The sequence below is a fragment of the Macaca thibetana genome, chromosome 11 (assembly GCF_024542745.1).
Source record: "Macaca thibetana thibetana isolate TM-01 chromosome 11, ASM2454274v1, whole genome shotgun sequence".
Lineage (NCBI taxonomy): Eukaryota > Metazoa > Chordata > Mammalia > Primates > Cercopithecidae > Macaca > Macaca thibetana.
In genome coordinates this window covers 305,808-326,005 of record NC_065588.1, presented here as the reverse complement: position 1 = coordinate 326,005, position 20,198 = coordinate 305,808, and the positions used below count along the sequence as shown (strand labels likewise).

The 20,198-nt window shown below is 40.8% G+C and overlaps 1 protein-coding gene across 1 annotated transcript in view; it reads left to right on the top strand.

The window, feature by feature from the left end:
• The window catches only part of KDM5A (lysine demethylase 5A), a 93,826-nt gene that overhangs the window by 58,493 nt on the left and 15,135 nt on the right, over positions 1–20,198 (top strand). Inside the window, exons 20-24 of the mRNA XM_050747025.1 lie at positions 3,047–3,185; positions 7,013–7,192; positions 8,809–8,970; positions 10,772–11,323; positions 11,689–11,832. Of these exons, the coding sequence (XP_050602982.1) occupies positions 3,047–3,185; positions 7,013–7,192; positions 8,809–8,970; positions 10,772–11,323; positions 11,689–11,832 (1,177 nt within the window). The remainder of the gene's footprint in view (positions 1–3,046; positions 3,186–7,012; positions 7,193–8,808; positions 8,971–10,771; positions 11,324–11,688; positions 11,833–20,198) is intronic.

Here is a 20,198-nt window from a genome sequence, read left to right as displayed (position 1 = left end):
TATTCTTTAAATGATACCACCTTTCACTCATTTGAACGGCAGGTACTTTGGTTTAGCTTTGACTCCTCCCTTCTTCTTTATCCTCAAACTCAGTTGTGCTGATTATATTTCCCCAGTGCTTCTCACTTTCATTCTTTTTTTTTTTAAGTCTGCACATGGATTTATGTTATACTCATTCTTTTTCAAATCCCCTCCCCACCTTTTTTGAGACAGAGACTTGCTTTGTTGCCCAGGCTGGGGTGTGCAGTGGTGCCATTTTGGCTCATGGCAACCTCCACTGCCCAAGGCTCAATCTATTCTCATGCCTCAGCCTCCCGAGTAGCTGGGATTATAGGTGCGTGCCCACCATGCCCAGCTAATTTTTTAATTTTTTGTAGAGACGGGGTTTCGCCATGTTGGCCAGGCTTGTCTCGAGCTCCTGACCTCAAGCAATCCGCCCGCCCCGGCCTCCCACAGTGCTGGGATTACAGGCTTGAGCCACTGTGCCCAGCCTTTTACCCTCACGCTTGAAGGACTTTTTTGCATTAGGTGTAAAATTACTGGTTGACAGTTATTTTGTCTTAGTACTTTGGATATATCATTCTGTCTGCTGTTTTGAAAAGAATCTTGTAGGATTATTCCTTCTTTTTCTCTCATTCCACTCAGGCTGCTGTCATAGCTAGCCTAGATCACAGCAGCAGGTTCTGTCTGGCCTTACCCCTCTCTGATTCGTTCTCTCTACTGCCACTAGTGCTTTGTTAACACACAGGTGTCACTTTCACTCCCTTACTGAAATCCTTCTCTAGTTTTCTGTTGCCCTCAGGATGAAGTCCAAATTCTCTAACCTGATTTATAAGGCCATCTGTCATCTAGCCTCTTGCTTAATTATATATCTAGTCTTATCTCTTGCCATTCTTCTCTTGTATCCTGTGTTCCAAACATTGTGATTTTCTTTCTTTTTTTTTTTTTTTTTTTTTTTGAGACAGAGTCTCACGCTGTTGCCCAGGCTGGAGTGCAGTGGCGCGATCTCGGCTCACTGCAAGCTCCGCCTCCCGGGTTCCCGCCATTCTCCTGCCTCAGCCTCCTGAGTAGCTGGGACTACAGGCGCCCGCCACCGCGCCCGGCTAATTTTTTGTATTTTTAGTAGAGACGGGGTTTCACTGTGGTCTCGATCTCCTGACCTTGTGATCCGCCCGCCTCGGCCTCCCAAAGTGCTGGGATTACAGGCTTGAGCCACCGCGCCCGGCCAACATTGTGATTTTCTTCCCAGTTCCTCAAACATCTACGTTCTTTCTCTGCATCTTTGTGCATGTGTATTTTATTCTCCTGTAGAGCACTCTTATTTTCAGCCCATCTCCTGTGGTGTACCACTGCCAACCCTACCCTGCCCCTGGCCCCAGCTTTCCTGATTAAGCCTTATTCAGAAAGGATGAGAAAGCTTAGACATCACTTTTGAGAAGTCTTCTTTACCCACCAGGTCGATTAGGTTCTCCTACTATGTATTCCAATAGCACCTTTACTTTCATTTATCATTACAGTTCTCACAGTGCATCATAAACTCCTTATTAATAATCTTCATAAAATTAAAAAGCTTCATGAGGCTGGGCACAGTGGCTCACATCTGTAATCCCAGCATTTTGGGAGGCCGAGGAGGGTGGATTGCTTGAGCCCAGAAGTTCGAGACCAGCCTGGCCAACATGGTGAAACCCTGTCTCCACTAAAAATACAAAAAATTAGCTGGGCAAGGTGGCTCATGCCTGTAGTCCCAGCTGCTTGGGAGGCTGAGGCATGAGAATCGTTTGAACCTAGGAGGCAGAGGTTGTAGTGAGCTGAGATTGCGCCATTGCACTTCAGCCTGGGTGACAGCGAGACTCAAAAAATAAGTAAAGGTTTCATGAGGCAAGGACTGTCATTCTTGCTCATGAGCAGTTTCCAGTACCTAGAACGGTGCCTAACACACAGTAGGATTCATGGATGATGAACGATTTCCACCTCAGCAGCTTCCCGTTGCTTTACCTGATGAAGTCCATGGCTCTCAGGACTCCGCATCTCTCTTCCTGCCAAATTCCCTCTTCCCGTCCCACTCTTTTCCACCCGTTCCCTGCCTCCAGTTCTCCACATCACCCCCTAATTGCAAGCTGAACTATGAGCTGCTTTTTCAGTGTTTTTCCATGCCTTTGTTCATTGTGTTCCTGGTTTCCTTAACTTCTTTAACTTTTCGTTTTGACAGAATCATACTAAATGTAAGGCCTACTTCAAAGCCTTTTTCAGCTTTCCGGGGCAGAATTAATCACTGCCTCCTATAACAGTGAGTTTATAGTAATTTGGTTTTAGTTCCCCGTAGAAGCATAATTCTTATCTTGTATTGCGATTTGTTGAGGATAAGGTCTATGCTTTATTCATCTTTGTGTAACTAATGTTAATGAATGTGGTTTAAGTAAATGTACCTTGTCAACATTAATGGATTTCTAGTCTCTTGTTTTCTACATTGCTATCAAATGTGCATCTCTGACAATTTCAGTTACTGTAGAGAAGTAGAATAGAGGTAGTCTAGTATAGTGAAAGGATCATGGATCTGACCCTCATTCTGAATCAGTATTTCAGATGTGTCGTTTATTACGCTAAATGACTGAGGAAAATAACTTCTCTTTGAGTTAAAGTTTTCTTATCCTTAGCCAGGCGTGGTGGCGGGCGCCTGTTGTCCCAGCTACTCGGGAGGCTGAGGCAGGAGAATGGGGGGAACCCAGGAGGCGGAGCTTGCAGTGAGCCGAGATCCTGCCACTGCACTCTGCACTCCAGCCTGGGCGACAGAGCGAGACTGCATCTCAAAAAAAAAAAAAAGTTTTCTTATCCATAAAAAATTTATGTTTTATTTTATTGTAAACTTATGTTTATACATTTTCTTATCTATAAGATGGAAAAGAAAGATACTAGCTGCTTTGCCTCCCTTATAGGATTGTGGTAAGAATTCAGTGAAATCATGTAAATGAAAGTTATCTAAACATTCTGAAATATTATTTAAATGTTGATTTCTCATGCATCCTACTCTGTTTTATTGTTCTTTTAGACCACGGCACAGTGTGGCAAGTTTAGAAAGCATTGTGAATGAAGCCAAGAACATTCCAGCCTTTCTACCCAATGTGTTGTCCTTGAAAGAAGCCTTACAAAAGGCTCGAGAATGGACAGCTAAAGTGGAAGCTATTCAGGTAAGAAGGCTTTTGGATTATCCCACCTATCAGGTAACGCCTGTTTCACGGATTAATCTTTTTTTTTTTTTTTTTTTTTTTTTTGAGACAGAGTCTCTCTCTCTCACCCAGGCTGGAGTGCAGTGGCACCATCTTGGCTCACTGCAGCCTCCACCTCCCAGGTTCAAGCAATTCTCCCACCTCAGCCTCCCGAGTAGCTGGGACTACAGGCGCCCGCCACCACGCCCGGCTAATTTTTTGTAATTTTTAGTAGAGACGGGGTTTCACCGTGTTAGCCAGGATGGTCTCGATCTCCTGACCTCGTGATCCGCCCGTCTTGGCCTCCCAAAGTGCTGGGATTACAGGCGTGAGCCACCGCGCCTGGCCTAATCTTTTAAACTATTAATTCTTTAGAATAGAATAATCTTAATTCAAACGATCCCTAACTTAGATCGACTTGTGACTTTTTGACTTTTTGATGGTGCGAAAGTGATATGCATTGAGTAGAAAGTGTGTTTCGAATTTTGAATTTTGAACTTTTGCCAGGCTAGCAATGTGTGGTGTGACACTCTCTCACGATGCTGGGCAGCAGCATTGAGCCACAGCTCCCAGTCAGTCATGCCGATGTAAGGGTTCTGAGCACCTTTAAGGTAGGGTAGGCTAAGCTGTGTTTGGTATGTTAATTTTATTAAATGCATTTTCAACTTACGATGGGGACATAACCCTGTCGTAAGTTGAGGAGCATCTATAAAATAATTCTAGTACAGTTCACTTACTCTTTTGTCTGATTTTATAATTTAGAATAATTATTACCTACTTAAATATTGCTTGTTTTTATTGACTCCCTGCTATGAAAGATGATGGAATTAGTTATTTAACTCTTTAGCAATAGGGAATTTGTTACCTACTGTATTCTTCAAATTTTTTTCCATGTGCATGAATTACTTTTAAAATTAGAGGCAGAAAAAGAAAATGAAATTAACATTTACTGAGCACCACAATGAATTGCTTTTAAAATTAGAGGCAGAAAAAGAAAATGAAATTAACATTTACTGAGCACCACAATGAATTACTTTTAAAATTAGAGGCGGAAAAAGAAAATGAAACTAAGTGTACTGAGCACCACAGCACTCTTGCTACTATTCTAGGTATTTGGGAGCAGGCATGTAAGGGAAGGGTGTAAAAATAGGACTTACAGTATAAAATAGGGTATAAAACTAGAGTCTTCCAAATACATATTTTCTAGTTGGAGAGACATATTTTACACATCTGTAATTTAAAACAAAATGAGGTAAGTGCTAGATAGAGAAAAAAGTATACTTGAATCATAAAAACCGTTAAGCAGCACTTAACTGTTAAATATATAAACACTCTTAATTATAGAACTGTACTCAAACAGAAAACCAACTTCCACTAAACTGCTGCCCCCAAAAGGAACATATTCTGGGTGTCAAGTTCTATTTTTTGCTTTTCGAGACAGAGTCTCGTTGTGTCGCTCAGGCTGGAGTGCAGTGGTGGTGCGATCTTGGCTCACTGCAACCTCTGCCTCCTGGGTTCAAGCAATTCTCCTGCCCCAGCTTCTCAAGTAGCTGGGATTACAGGCACGCGCCACCAGGCCCAGCTAATTTTTGTATTTTTAGTAGAGATGGGGTTTCACCATGTTGGCCAGGCTGGTCTTGAACTCCTCACCTCAGGTGATCTGCCTGCCTTGGCCTCCCAAAGTGCTGGGATTACAGGTGTGAGCCACCGTTCCTGGCCTGGGTGTCAAGTTCTAATGACTTCTCTTTTACTTTCTTTTCTGTTGAGTTTTTCTGGGACCTGCTTAGCTGCCAGTGTTTCGTTTCTGTTTTTTTGAATTATTTCTGTTTTTATCCAGACAGCTTCTATGTTTGGTGAGTCTTTGACCTGGCTCAGGCAGTAGTTGTTGTCTTCAAAATGTCTGAGAATCTTTAATTGGCTGTTTTATTTATAATTGAAGGACTAGGTCAACAAGTGTAGGTAGCTGTCATGTGTTTCCTCTGTAATTTCAAAGGGCTGTCTCTCTACCAGGCTCTTCCCTTCAGTGGGAATACTGACTTGTAGGCTCTAAGTAAGTGGACAGGTTTTGTTATTTGGCAGACTTTTCTTTAGGCTGCGTGGCCTGGGAGCAGCGTATGTCTACGCTTAGCCAGAAGGTGTTCTCTAGTCAAATGGCTATAATTGGGCACGAGAAAGAATAATAGTAAATATCATATCTTGATGTGAGCTTGTTTTCTATTCCATTTAGTTATCTGGTCCTATCTTGGTATTGTAGTAGTTTAATTATATCATTTTAATATCTTGTAGGACTAGAGCCACTTCCTTACCCCCTTTAAAAATGCATAGGTTTTTTCTTTTTTTTTTGAGACAGAGTCTCATTCTGTTGCCCAGGCTGGATCTCAGCTCACTGCAACCTCCTCCTCCTGGGTTCAAGCTATTCTTGTGCCTCAGCTTCCCAAGTAGCTGGGATTACAGGTGTGCACCACTGTGCCTGGGTAATTTTTGTATTTTTAGTAGAGAAAAGGTTTTGCCATGTTGACCAGGTTGGTCTTGAACTCCTGGCCTCAAGTGGTCCACCTGCCTCAGCCTCCCAGAGTGCTGGGATTACAGGCATGAGCCACTCCACTCAGCCAAAAAGTCATAGGCTTCTTGCCTATTTATTTTTCTCCATGGTTCAGTGTATCTTTCAAAATGAGTTTATAGGCAAATGTATCTGTTGATATTTGGGGAATATCCTTATATTGGAATACAGTATAGATGTTCTGTAAACAATAATGATTTCATTACATGGAAAGTTGAAACATTGTGAACTTGGAAGGAAAATATTTATTCTTATTTCTGTTTGTGTAACTTAAAATGGAGGTGGTTACCAGAATTGAAATACTGCTTTTAGTTGTTGGAAAAATTGTGAAAGACTTTGAAATTGGCAAAAAGATATCTAGGTATCCTTTCAGTGGAATATTGGATGTTGTCTAGTGAACTCTCCAGGATTATCTGATTCTAGGGGTGTGTGCCTTAGATTTTCTTTGGCCAGCCTATTTTACACCTGTCAGTTGTTTAGAAAGAAAAGGATAGCAATGCAAATGAGGTATGTCCATAGAAAGGCAGTGAAATTTGTATGGAATGGTATAGTTGATTTTCACATTGTAGAAAAAGATGATTCAGTTTTCCTCTATATTAAGCATATATTTCTTTCTATCAGTAAATGCGTTTTCTGATTCCTGTTTATTTCTTTATTTATCTATTTTTGAGACAGAATCTCACTGGGTTGCCCAGGCTGGAGTGCAGTGACACGATCTCAGCTCACTGCAACCTCCGCCTCCCGTGTTCAAGCAATTCTCTTGCCTCAACCTCTTGAGTAGCTGGGATTACAGGCATGCGCCACCACGCCTGGCTAATTTTTGTATTTTTAGTAGAGACAGAGTTTCACCATGTTGGCCAGGCTGGTCTCGAGCTCCTGACCTCAGGTGATCTGCCTGTCTCAGCCTCCCAAAGTGCTGAGATTACAAGTGTGAGCCACCACGCCTGGCCTGCTAATGCATTTATATATGTCCGTGCTTTAGACTGTCCTTTGAACTGGTTTTTATGTCTGCTGATTCTCTCATTAATTAGTAAATAAAATCATTGATGACATGTTCATTAAAAAAATAATTTACACAAACTTTAAAAAATAGGACTTTGGAAGTTATATGAATTCAAGAGATGGAATTCCATGCAAAGAATAGTATTTAATAAAAGAACTAACACTAAACTTTGTAAGGTCTTTCAACAGTATATTGCCAGACCCCATAAGAGAACTCAAATTGTGAGAATCGACTTTGGTTTTTCAGAGTGGCAGCAACTACGCTTATTTGGAACAGCTTGAGAGCTTGTCTGCGAAAGGACGCCCTATCCCTGTGCGCCTTGAAGCACTGCCGCAAGTGGAATCTCAGGTGGCAGCAGCACGGGCATGGAGAGAACGGACTGGGCGGACCTTTCTTAAGAAGAATTCTAGCCATACGTTGTTACAGGTACTTGAACTTCAACACTCTCATGAACTTCAGCACTCTCATAAGCCGCTGGTAATTTCAGTGGTAATAGTATTGGTGAGGGTTGTTTTCAGTGTATCTGATTACCGTTATACAAGTGATTCTTACTGGGTGATAGTTTTCAGTGTATCTGATTACCATTATATGAGTGATTCTTACTAGGTGGTATCAGATGGCGACTCACTGGGCGGTATCAGATGGCGACTCACTGGGCGGTATCAGATGGCGACTCACTGGGCGGTATCAGATGGCGACTCACTGGGCGGTATCAGATGGCGACTCACTGGGCGGTATCAGATGGCGACTCACTGGGCGGTATCAGATGGCGACTCACTGGGCGGTATCAGATGGCGACTCACTGGGCGGTATCAGATGGCGACTCACTGGGCGGTATCAGATGGCGACTCACTGGGCGGTATCAGATGGCGACTCACTGGGCGGTATCAGATGTGACTTACTGGGTGACATCAGATGGCGACTTACTGGGTGACATCAGATGTGACTTACTGGGTGACATCAGATGGCGACTTACTGGGTGGTATCACATGGCGACTTACTCGGTGGTATCACATGGCGACTTACTGGGTGACATCACATGGCGACTTACTGGGTGACATCACATGGCGACTTACTGGGTGGTATCAGATGGCGACTTACTGGGTGACATCAGATGGCGACTTACTGGGTGGTTATCAGATGGCGACTTACTGGGTGGTATCAGATGGCGACTTACTGGGTGACATCAGATGGCGACTTACTGGGTGGTATCAGATGGTGACTTACTGGGTGGTATCAGATGTGACTTGAAATCTGGAGCCTTGGGCAGATTCATTTCCAGTTAATCTTGTGCTGTCCCTAGAAAAAGCAGTTGGCCTTGGCTTGTTATTGGACACTAGTCATTGAAATAGTTTTGTTTTGTTTTGTTTTTTTGAGACAGAGTCTTGCCCTGTTGCCCAGACTGGAGTGCAGTGGTGCGATCTCAGCCCACTGCAGCTGTCGCCTCCTGGGCTCAAGTGATCCTTTCACCTCACCCTCCCAAGTGTCTGGGACTACAGGCATGCACCACCATGCCTGGCTAATTTTTTGTATTTTTGGTGGAGATGATGTTTCGTCATGTTTCCTGGGCTGGTCTCGAACTCCTTTGAGCTCAAGTGATCCGCCCTCCTCAGTCTCCCAAAGTGCTAGGATTACAGGTGTGAACCACCACGTCCAGCCTATCGTTGAATGATCTTTTTTCTCCGAAGCACAAATTTGTATACTCATCGTCCCTTTGATCTTGAGAAGTTGAACGTAGTGGTTAAGAGCAAAGGCTTTGGAATAAGGTCCTTTCAGGTTTGAGAATGGACTCCTTAATTGCTAACCCTGTGTCCTTGGGCAAGTTATTTCCTTTCTGAGCCTCAGTTTCTCTTGTTTATAAAACGTAGATACTAATACCTACTACATAGGGTTGTTGTGAGGAATGAATTAGATCATGTGTATAAAGTCCTTAAGAAAGTGCCTCGGACACGGTTGAATGGTCAATAAATGGTTCCTTTATTATTTTCACTTCTAAGATTTTTTAAAAACCAGAGTTTATAATGGTGGTTTTACTTTTGTAGGTGCTGAGCCCCCGGACTGACATTGGTGTATATGGGAGTGGCAAAAATAGGAGGAAAAAAGTAAAAGAACTGATAGAAAAAGAAAAAGAAAAGGATCTGGACCTCGAGCCTCTGAGTGATCTGGAGGAGGGATTGGAGGAAACCAGAGATACAGCCGTGGTGGTAAGACGTTACCGAGCGTCTTGAGTTTGCTTGGTGAATACACAATTCTGTAAAGATGTTAGCAGACTCACAGTTTTTATGTTTTTAACTTTTTATTTTCATATACTTTGGCTTTACGATTATACATATTTCACATTAAAAGTAAATATTTATAATCAAGATATACAAAAAGTTTAGTATTCTGCTCTTTTCCCACAATTGTCTGTTCCATACCTCTGTTCTTTACTGTTGTTTTAATGGTCGTCTACTGTTCCATCAAGTTGTCCATAGTCTGCTGAGTACAGTAAGTCCTCACTTAACATTATCAATAGCTTCTTGCACTGCAACTCTAGGTGAAGCAATGTATAATGAACCCAGTTTTACTACAGGCTGATACAAACAAGAGTTAAGTTCCTTATTTTTTAACCAGCATATTTCTGGTCACAAAAACATCATCAGACTTTTAAAATAAAGACCCCAAACACTTCTGATATTAAACACTGAGAAAATTCGAGCTAAACATACATTTAAGAAAGAGTAATAAAAACTAGATAATTATCCAATTTTTGGTAAGTTAGTGAGTGACAGTGGCATTGGCCAGGAATTGATTTTTTGTCATCAATGTTATAATGAAATTACACTGAACATAAAGATGTTATTTGAGGACCTGCTGTAGTTTTCTAATTTTGAACATTTTGCCTGTTACTAAGTTTCTTAGTGTAAGTAATAAAATGAACTTCTTTGTATAGCCTTTTCCTTCTTTTAAATTTCCTAGACTTGACTCTTAGGAATGTAATTACTGGGTTAGAATTCAATATAAACATTTTATGACTCTTATTACTATGTGTTTTTTAAAAGAATTATACCAGGCTACAGATTTCCATCTCTTAATGAGTGTTAAAATATTTGTAGTTGATGAGAATTATGCTTTTTTGGAGGATAGGAGGAATGTGTTAAGATTACTAGGATCCTGAGGAAATAGAAAATAAATACGAATCTGGGCAATAAAAGTAAGGAATTGCATATGATACAGCTCTTTCTGCCTACAAATGATTCTGTTTTGAAGCCAATGAAAATGATTTCTGATTAGAGAGCCTGCGTAACAAGTCAATCTTGCTAGACAAGTAGGACTGGAAATTATTTCAAAATTGTTTCAAAGCTGCCAGTAGTTCAAGAAGAAAATGCACTGACAGTATTGATAATTAAATTTGTTTGCCTTTATTTACTTTGTTAAATTGAGTTTCATAAAACTCTGTTGTTACAATTGATCAAGTTTTGTTACTCTACTTACACATGAAGAGGCCTTCTAGAGAGAAATAAATTAATGTGTATAGGACTTGCCCCAGGGAATGAATTACGAGGGGATGGGAAACTAATACTTCATTGAGTGTTTTTCTTGTGCAAAGTACCAGGTTAGGCACTTTCATATGTTACCTTATTTAATCTGTGAAACAGCAAAATAACGGTTGATAGTATCCTCATTTTTCAGAAAATGGAGGTTCGGAAACTTGTGCCCCATATTAACAGTCTAAAAGTGCAAGAGCCAGGCTTTGTACCCAGGTTGCTTGATTTCAAGGCATGCCATCTTTGTACTGCGCCCTACAAAAGAGACCAAAGTACTGCACTGATGTACATGATCAAATGTGATAGCACTTTGCCCGTTTCACAGATGAGGAATGTTTGCATGGAAACTACCAGGGGCCCCAAATTTTAGGAAACTGTTTATAACTGATAGCTTGGAGAAAGATCCCACGGTCTTGAGAATTTGGTAGTTTGGGGGTATATTGCAGTGACTCTTCAGTTAAATGTGTTTCTTGTACAGGTAGCAGTTTTCAAAGAACGGGAGCAAAAAGAGATTGAAGCCATGCATTCTCTCAGAGCAGCCAACCTAGCCAAGATGGCAATGGTGGACCGCATAGAAGAAGTAAAATTTTGCATTTGCCGCAAGACAGCCAGTGGGTTTATGCTACAGTGTGAACTCTGCAAGGACTGGTTCCATAACAGCTGTGTTCCTCTTCCTAAATCAAGTTCCCAAAAGAAAGGATCCAACTGGCAAGCTAAAGAAGTAAAATTCCTTTGCCCTCTTTGTATGCGGTCTCGAAGGCCCAGGCTAGAGACTATTCTGTCACTCCTGGTGTCCCTTCAGAAGTTGCCCGTACGGTTGCCTGAAGGAGAGGCCCTGCAGTGTTTGACAGAACGTGCTATGAGTTGGCAGGATAGAGCACGGCAGGCTCTAGCCACAGATGAACTCTCCTCTGCCCTGGCCAAACTGTCGGTGTTGAGCCAGCGTATGGTGGAACAGGCAGCTCGAGAAAAAACGGAAAAGATCATCAGTGCGGAACTCCAGAAAGCAGCTGCCAATCCAGACTTACAGGCAAGTTTAGGATTTACATTCTTTTTCTATTTCATGGGATATGTCAGTGTATAAATAGTAAATCGAGTCTGTCTTATCAATTGATTAGGAAAATAACAGTAACTTGTCAGCAATTATCCATTGCATTCTCATTCAACATATACTATAATACTTTTTTTTGGATGCCTACTTAGTGAACTATTCCTGGGAATGTCATTCAGGTGGACTTTGGCATCATCATCAAATAATTTGATTTCTACTAACTGTTGAAGAACTCTGTTAGCCACTTTGCTTATTCATTACATTTTGGTGATCTTAGGCACACATTAATTCCCCTGCTGGTCTCTCATGTCTTGCTGTTCATCTTGGAATTCTTTGTTGTTTAGGGACACTTACCTAGTTTCCAGCAGTCTGCTTTTAATCGGGTGGTGAGCAGTGTGTCCTCTTCTCCTCGACAAACAATGGACTATGATGACGAAGAAACAGACTCTGATGAAGACATTCGAGAGACGTATGGTTACGACATGAAGGTAGTTACACGGACGGGCTGTGTGGGTACATACCTGATCATTGGGTTTATTTAAAAAAAAAAAAAGCAGCTATTGAACAGTGATGTTTGAGGCCTGAAAGTGAAAGAGAAAACTAGTCATTTATCTCTTCTGAGGTTTTAGTCATAGCATTTTTTCAAAACTCAAAAAATTACAGATTGCTGAAATAATTTTTTTTATTTGAGATGGAGTCTCCCTCTGTCGGCCAGGCTGGAATGCAGTGGCGTGATCTCTGTCCACTGCAACCTCTGCCTTCTGGGTTTAAATAATTCTTGTTGCTCAGCCTCCCAAGTTGCTGGGATTACAGGCGCATGCCACCATGCCTGGCTAATTTTTGTATTTTTAGTAGAGATGGGGTTTCATCATGTTGGCCAGGCTGGTCTTGAACTCCTGACCTGAAGTGATCCGCCCGCCTCGGCCTCCCAAAGTGCTGGGATTACAGGTGTGAGCCACCGCGCCAGACCTGAAACAATTTTAAAAAAATAGAATTTAAAAATCTGTATATGTTTTTCTCATCTTATAGTCCCTTATGGCTTAGAGGAACTAGAAAAACAATGCATTAAATTATGTAAAGCTTTCATGGCCAATTTCAGTTTTTCACATTTTTTTCTTTGAGTTAAAGTCTGTATACAGTTAAGTTTTAAGAATTCCATTCTAGGCTTGGTGTGGTGGCTCATGCCTATAAACTTGACACTTTAGGGGAGACTAAGGTGGGAGGATCACTTGAGTCCGGGAGTTTGAGACCAGCCTGTGCAACATAGCGAGACCCCCCGATCTCTACAAAAAAATACAAAAGTTAGTTGGGTGTGGTAGCATGCACCTGTAGTCCCAGCTGCTTGGGACGCTGAAGTGGGAGGATTGCTTTGATCCTAGGAGGTCAAGGCTGCAGTGAGCTGTGATTGTACCACTGCCCTCCAGCCTGGGTAGCGCAACAAAACCTTGCCTCAAAAAAAAAATTCCATTCCAGCTAGGCTGTGAGTCTTTTGCTCTGCTTTCTTGTCTGGATGGTGCCAGATAGAAAGTAATATTCAGAGATGGGTAATATAATACTTAGGCCCAGGTTAGAATTTGCTGAGTTCCAGTTGCAGATACAACAAATTATTTACCATCAATGTGACTGTTTTGGTAATGACACCTTACTGGTGGTGAAGAGAAGGTTTTGACAAGTTTGTTTTGTGTTGGATCCAGTTGGCTTTTCGTTCACCCTTTTTGTCAGGTGCAAGTCCTTTGCTTTTTAACCTAGTAATAACGTGATTAGTCAGAGACCCTGCCAGATTACAGTCAATCCATTGGTTTGTTTTATATGATTCTTAGTTGCTTTGTTTAGAATCTATTCTTGTAACCTGGGAATTCCTACTCTGATACAAAAGGCTGCTTCCTAAGAACAAGGGGAGATTCTGTCCCTACCCCTTCACTGTCTTTTGTCTTTTCAGCTTGCAGATCAGCTTGGTACTGCTCATTGACCTCATCAGCATTAAAACTGCTAGGGTGTAAAATTAAAACCATCCATCATAGAGCTCGTAGATTCTTCCACTGGGAAATGTTTTTTCTCAAGATAAAAATGGATCCAAGTGACTTGGGAATTTTCAGTTATGTGACTTAAAGACTTGAGAACAGTAGAAATTTGAATTAGCCTATTCAGATAATCTTCTTAAGCACGTTGTTATCCGGAAGTTAATGACTGTCTTTGTTTACGAAGTGGTATATAGGGTGACTAGGAGCAGCTGAAAAGGAATGCAACCCATGCCACGTATAATTCGCCTTTTCCTTGAATACTGGAATCACCTGTTCACCCTGCTTAGAGGCCTTTGATATTTTTGGTGGTTGCTTTCTAGCACATTAAGTATCAGCCCCTCCTCTAGATTTGCTTAACATGATGGGCTTTGCTTGAAAGCAGACTGGTAACCTATGAAAACATCACAAGTATTGATGATTTTCAGGACTAGGGATCACAACTGCAGTTTGATACGGTTGGATGGAGTCATCTTTTTTTGGAGGAAATTATATGAGAATCTTAGCTTACTGTCTGTTTGGTAGTAGGTATTGGCAGGGTAGAAAAATAAGATTATGGATTTTCTAGTGTTAGTAATGTATTTGACAGCTGAGAAGAGAAGAATGGTGGCAAGACGCACGGTAATTCAAGTTCAAATTTACTTTGCCGTCAGATGCTCTGCCACGGAGCTATACCCTGCCAATTTACTTTGATGTTGATATCTTTGAATGAAAAAAAAAAGCCTGTACTGTTGAGCATTTTCCCGCAGAGCAAGTGATAATTGTATAATAAAACTTTTATTTGCCAGTTTATTTGCATTTGGCTGGTGGTTTTTTCTTTGTTTGATGTTCTCTGTTGTGACCATAAATTCATACTTAAAATACTTTGAACATAGTATTCTTGCTTGAGGAGGAGCCCCCTCTTGGTTTAGAAAGAGGAGTAGGTAATTATTTAGTAAAATAAAATCAGTCATTTTATCGTAGTTACCATCCAGAAAATCATTGCTTACAAGGTACATATTGAATGAAGCAAAGTCTGCCCTGCATCTTTTGGGATTGTGTCTGTGTAGGTGAGCTTGTGGATACGGATTTCAAGGAGAATGATCTGAGACCTAATCAGAGCTCACTTAACATTCCAAGGACTTTAAGTGCGACAGTGAGATTAATGAGCAGTACCAAGCTGATCTGCAAGCTGAACTTATTTTTTCCCCTCATCACTGTTATAATGAAATGAAAACAACTTTATTGAAGGACCTGCTACTGTACTTCCTTTTGCTTAAAGTCAGTTTCCAAGAACCTACTGATGACGTTACATGAAGACTTACTGTAATCTGTATATTGTCAGTCAGACATATACTTATGTTAAGTAAGAGCAATTGGTAAGATTCTAGGTTTGAAAACCTCTAGAGAGGATTAAATGGTTTGTGTCCTTAAGCTGTCACATCTAAATTTGTCTTCCCCTCCTTAGCTTGTTGGTATAGGAGTTATTATAGGTTGTAGACTATAGAAGGTGGATTACTTAACCATAATTTTTTTTTATTATACTTTAAGTTCTGGGGTACATGTGCAGAACATACAGGTTTGTTTCATAGGTATACATGTGCCATGGTGGTTTCCTGCACCCACCAACCCGTCATCTACATTAGGTATTTCTCCTAATGCTATGCCTCCCCTAGCCCTCCACCCCCGGACAGGCCCTGGTGTGTGATGTTCCCCTCCCTGTGTCCATATGTTCTTGTTTGAGTGACAACATGCAGTGTTAGGTTTTCTGTTCTTGTGTTAATTTGCTGAGAATGATGGTTTCCAGCTTCATGTCTCTGCACAGGACATGAACTCATCCTTTTTTATGGCTACATAGTATTCCATGGTATATATGTGCCACATTTTCTTCATTCTGTCATTGACGGGCATTTGGGATGGTTCCAAGTCTTTGCTGTTGTGAACAGTGCTGTAGTAAACATACGTGTGCATGTGTCTTTATCGTAGAATGATTTATAATCCTTTGGGTATATATCCAGTAATGGGATTGCTGGGTCAAATGGTAATTCTAGTTCTAGATCCTTGAGGAATCGCCACACTGTCTTCCACAATGGTTGAACCAATTTACACTCCCACCAACAGTGTAAAAGTGTTCCTGTTTCTCCACATCCTCTCCAGCACCTGTTGTTTCCTGACTTTTTAATGATCGCCATTTTAACTGGTGTGAGATGGTATCTCATTGTGGTTTTGATTTGCAATTCTCTAGTGACCAGTGATGATGAGCATTTTTTCGTATGTTTGTTGGCTGCATAAATGTCTTCTTTTGAGAAGTGTCTGTTCATATCCTTTGCCCACTTTTTGATGGGGTTGTTTTATTCTTGTAAATTTGTTTAAGTTCTTTGTAGATTCTGGATATTAGCCCTTTGTCAGATGGATAGATTGCAAAATTTTTCTCCCATTCTGTAGGTTGCCTGTTCACTCTGCTGATAGTTTCTTTTGCTGTGCAGAAACTCTTTAGTTTAATTAGATCTGATTTGACTATTTTGGCTTTTGTTGCCATTGCTTTTGGTGTTTTAGTCATGAAGTCTTTGCCCATGCCTATGTCCTGGATGGTGTTGCCTAGGTTTTCTTCTAGGGTTTTTATGGTTTTAGGTCTTACCTTTCAGTCTTTAATCCATCTTGAGTTAATTTTTGCATAAGGTATAAGGAAGGGATCCAGTTTCAGCTTTCTGCATATGGCTAGCCAGTTTTCCCAACACCATTTATTAAATAGGGAATCCTTCCCCATTTCTTGTTTTTGTCAGGTTTGTCAAAGATCAGATGGTTATAGATGTGTGGTGGTATTTCTGAGGCCTCTGTTCTGTTCTATTGGTCTATATATCTGTTTTGGTACCAGTACCATGCTGTTTTTGTTACTGCAGCCTTGTTGTATAGTTTGAAGTTAGGTAGCGTGATGCCTCCAGCCTTGTTCTTTTTGTTTAGGATTGCCTTGGTTATGCGGGCTCTTTTTTGGTTCCATATGAAATTTAAAGTAGTTTTTTCCAGTTCTGTGAAGACAGTCAGTGGTAGCTTGATAAGGGATAGCATTGAATCTGTAAATTACTTTGGGCAGTATGGCCATTTTCATGATATTGATTCTTCCTATCCATGAGCATGGAATGTTTTTCCATTTGTTTGTGTTCTCTCATTTCCTTAAGCAGTGGTTTGTAGTTCTCCTTGAAGAAGTCCTTCACATCCCTTGTAAGTTGTATTCCTAGGTATGTTATTCTCTTTGTAGCAGTTGTGAATGGGAGTTCACTCATGATTTGACTCTCTGTTTGTCTATTGTTGGTGTATAGGAATGCTTGTGATTTTTGCACATTGATTTTGTATCCTGAGATGTTGCGGAAGTTGCTTATCAGCTTACGGAGATTTTGGGCTGAGACGATGGGGTTTTCTAAATATACAATCATGTCATCTGCAAACAGAGACAATTTGACTTCCTCTGTTCCTATTTGAATACCCTTTATTTCTTTCTCCTGCCTGATTGCCCTGGCCAGAACTTTCAATACTATGTTGAATAGGAGTGGTGAGAGAGGGCATCCTTGTCTCGTGCTGGTTTTCAAAGGGAGTGCTTCCAGTTTTTGCCCATTCAGTATGATATTGGCTGTGGGTTTGTAAATAGCTCTTATTATTTTGAGATACATTCCATCAGTACCTAGTTTATTGAGAGTTTTTAGCATGACAGGCTGTTGAATTTTACTGAAGGCCTTTTCTGCATCTAGTGAGATAATCATGTGGTTTTTGTCATTGGTTCTGTTTATGTGATGGATTACGTTTATGATTTGAGTATGTTGAACCAGCCTTGCATCCTAGGGATGAAGCAGACTTGATCATTGGTGGATAAGCTTTTTGATGTGCTGCTGGATTCAGTTTGCCAGTATTGAGAATTTTCACATCGATGTTCATGAGGGATATTGGCCTGAAATTCTCTTTTTTTGTTGTGTCTCTGCCAGGTTTTGTTATCAGGATGATGCTGGCCTCATAAAATGAGTTAGGGAGGATTCCCTGTTTTTCTATTGTTTGGAATAATTTCAGAAGGAATGGTAGCAGCTCCTCCTTGTACCTCTGGTAGAATTCAGCTGTGAATCTGTCTGGTCCTGGACTTTTTTTGGTTGGTAGTCTATTAATTACTGCCTCAATTTCAGAACTTGATTGGTCTGTTCAGCGATTCGACTTCTTCCTGGTGTAGTCTTGGGAGGCTGTATGTGTCCGGGAATTTATCCGTTTCTTCTAGATTTTCTAGTTTATTTGTGTAGATGTGTTTATAGTATTCTCTGATGGTAGTTTGTATTTCTGCGGGATTGATGGTGATATCCCCTTTATCATTTTTTATTGCATCTATTTGATTCTTCTCTCCTTTCTTTATTAGTCTTGCTAGCGGTCTATCTATTTTGTTGATCTTTTCAAAAAAACCAGCTCCTGGATTCATTGATGTTTTTAAAGGGTTTTTCATGTCTCTATCTCCTTCAGTTCTGCTCTGATCTTAGTTATTTCTTGTCTTCTGCTAGCTTTTGAATTTGTTTGCTCTTGCTTCTGTAGTTCTTTTAATTGTGATGTTAGGATGTCAATTTTAGATCTTTCCTGTTTTCTCTTGTGGGCATTTAGTGCCGTAAATTTCCGTTTACACACTGCTTTAAATGTGTCCCAGAGATTCTGGTATGTTGTGTCTTTGTTCTCATTGGTTTCAAAGAACGTCTTTATTTCTGCCTTCATTTCATTATTTACCCAGTAGTCATTCAGGAGCAGGTTGTTAACTTTCCATGTAATTGTGAGGTTTTGAGTGAGTTTCTTAATCCTGAGTTCTACTTTGATTGCACTGTGGTCTGAGAGACTGTTTGTTATTATTTCTGTTCTTTTGCATTTTCTGAGGGGTGTTTTACTTCTAATTATGTGGTCAGTTTTAGAATAAGTGTGATGTGCTGCTGAGAAGAATGTATATTCTGTTGGTTTGGGGTGGAGAGTTCTGTAGCTGTCTGTTAGGTCTGCTTGGTCCAGAGCTGAGTTGAAGTCCTGGATATCTGTGTTAATTTTCTGTCTCATTGATAGGTGTAATATTGACAATGGGGTGTTAAAGTCTCCCACTATTATTATTGTGTGGGAGTCTAAGTGTCTTTGTAGGTCTCTAAGGACTTACTTTATGAATCTGGGTGCTCCTGTATTGGGTGCATATACATTTAGAATAGTTAGCTCTTCTTGTTAGATTGATCCCTTTACCATTATGTAATGCCCTTCTTTGTCTCTTTTGATCTCTGTTGGTTTAAAGTCTGTTTTATCAGAGACTAGGACTGCAATCCCTGCTTTTTTTTGCTTTCTATTTGCTTGGTAGATCTTCCTCCATCTGTTTATTTTGAGCCTGTGTGTGTCTTTGCAAGTGAGATGGGTCTCCTGAATACAGCACACTGATGGGTCTTGACTCTATCCAATTTGCTAGTCTGTGCCTTTTAATTGGGGCATTTAGCCCATTTACATTTAAGGTTAATATTGTTTTGTGTGAATTTGATCCTGTCATTATGATGCTAGTTGGTTATTTTGCCTGTTAGTGGATGCAGTTTCTTCATAGCGTTGATGGTCTTTACAATTTGGTATGTTTTTCTCAGTGGCTGGTACCAGTTGTTCCTTTCCATGTTTAGTGCTTCCTTCAGGAGCTCTTGAAAGGCAGGCATGGTGGTGACAAAATCTCTCAGCACTTGCTTGTCTGTAAAGGATTTTATTTCTCCTTCATTTATGAAGCTTAGTTTGGCTGGATATGAAATTCTGGATTGAAAATTCTTTTCTTTAAGAATGTTGAATATTGGCCCCACTCTCTTCTGGCTTGTAGCGTTTCTACGGAGAGATCCGCTGTTAGTCTGATGGGCTTGCCTTTGTGGGTAACTCGACCTTTCTCTCTGGCTGCCCTAAACGTTTTTTCCTTCATTTCAACGTTGTTGAATCTGACAATTACATTTCTTGGGTTTGCTCTTTTCGAGGAGTTTCTTTGTGGTGTTCTCTGTATTTCCTGAATTGGAATGTTGGCCCGCCTTGCTAGGTTGGGGAAGTTTTCCTGGATAATATCCTGAAGAGCGTTTTCCAACTTGGTTCCATTCTCCCTGTCACTTTCAGGTGCACCAATCAAATGTAGATTTGGTGTTTTCACATATTCCCATATTTCTTGGAGGCTTTGTTTGTTTCTTTTCACTGTTTTTTCTTTCATCTTGTCTTCTTACTTTGTTTCATTGAGTTGATCTTCAATCTCTGATATCCTTTCTTCTGCGTGATCAATTCAGCTGTTGATTCTTGTGTATGTTTCACGAAGTTCTCGCGCTGTGTTTTTCAGCTCCATCATGTCATTTATGTTCTCTACACTGGTTATTCTAGTTAACAATTCCTCTAACCTTTTCTCAAGGTTCTTAGCTTCCTTGCATTGGTTAGAACATGCTCCTTTAGCTCGGAGGAGTTTGTTATTACCCACCTTCGGAGGCCTACTTCTGTCAGTTCGTCAAACTCATTCACCGTCCAGTTTTGTTCCTTTGTTGGCGAGGAGATTTGATCCTTTGGAGGAGAAGAGGTGTTCTGGTTTTTGGAATTTTCAGCCTTTTTGTGCTAGTTTCTCCCCATCTGCGTGGATTTATCTACCTTTGGTCTTTGATTTTGGTGACTTTCGGGTAGGGTCTCTGAGTGGACGTCCTTTTTGTTGATGTTGATACTGTTTCTTTCTGTTTGTTAGTTTTCCTTCAAATAGTCAGGCCCCTCTGCTGCAGGTCTGCTGGAGTTTGGTGGAGGTCCCCTCCAGACCGTCTGCCTCGGTATCACCAGAAGAGGCTGCAGAACAGCAGAGACTGCTGCTTGTTCCTTCCTCT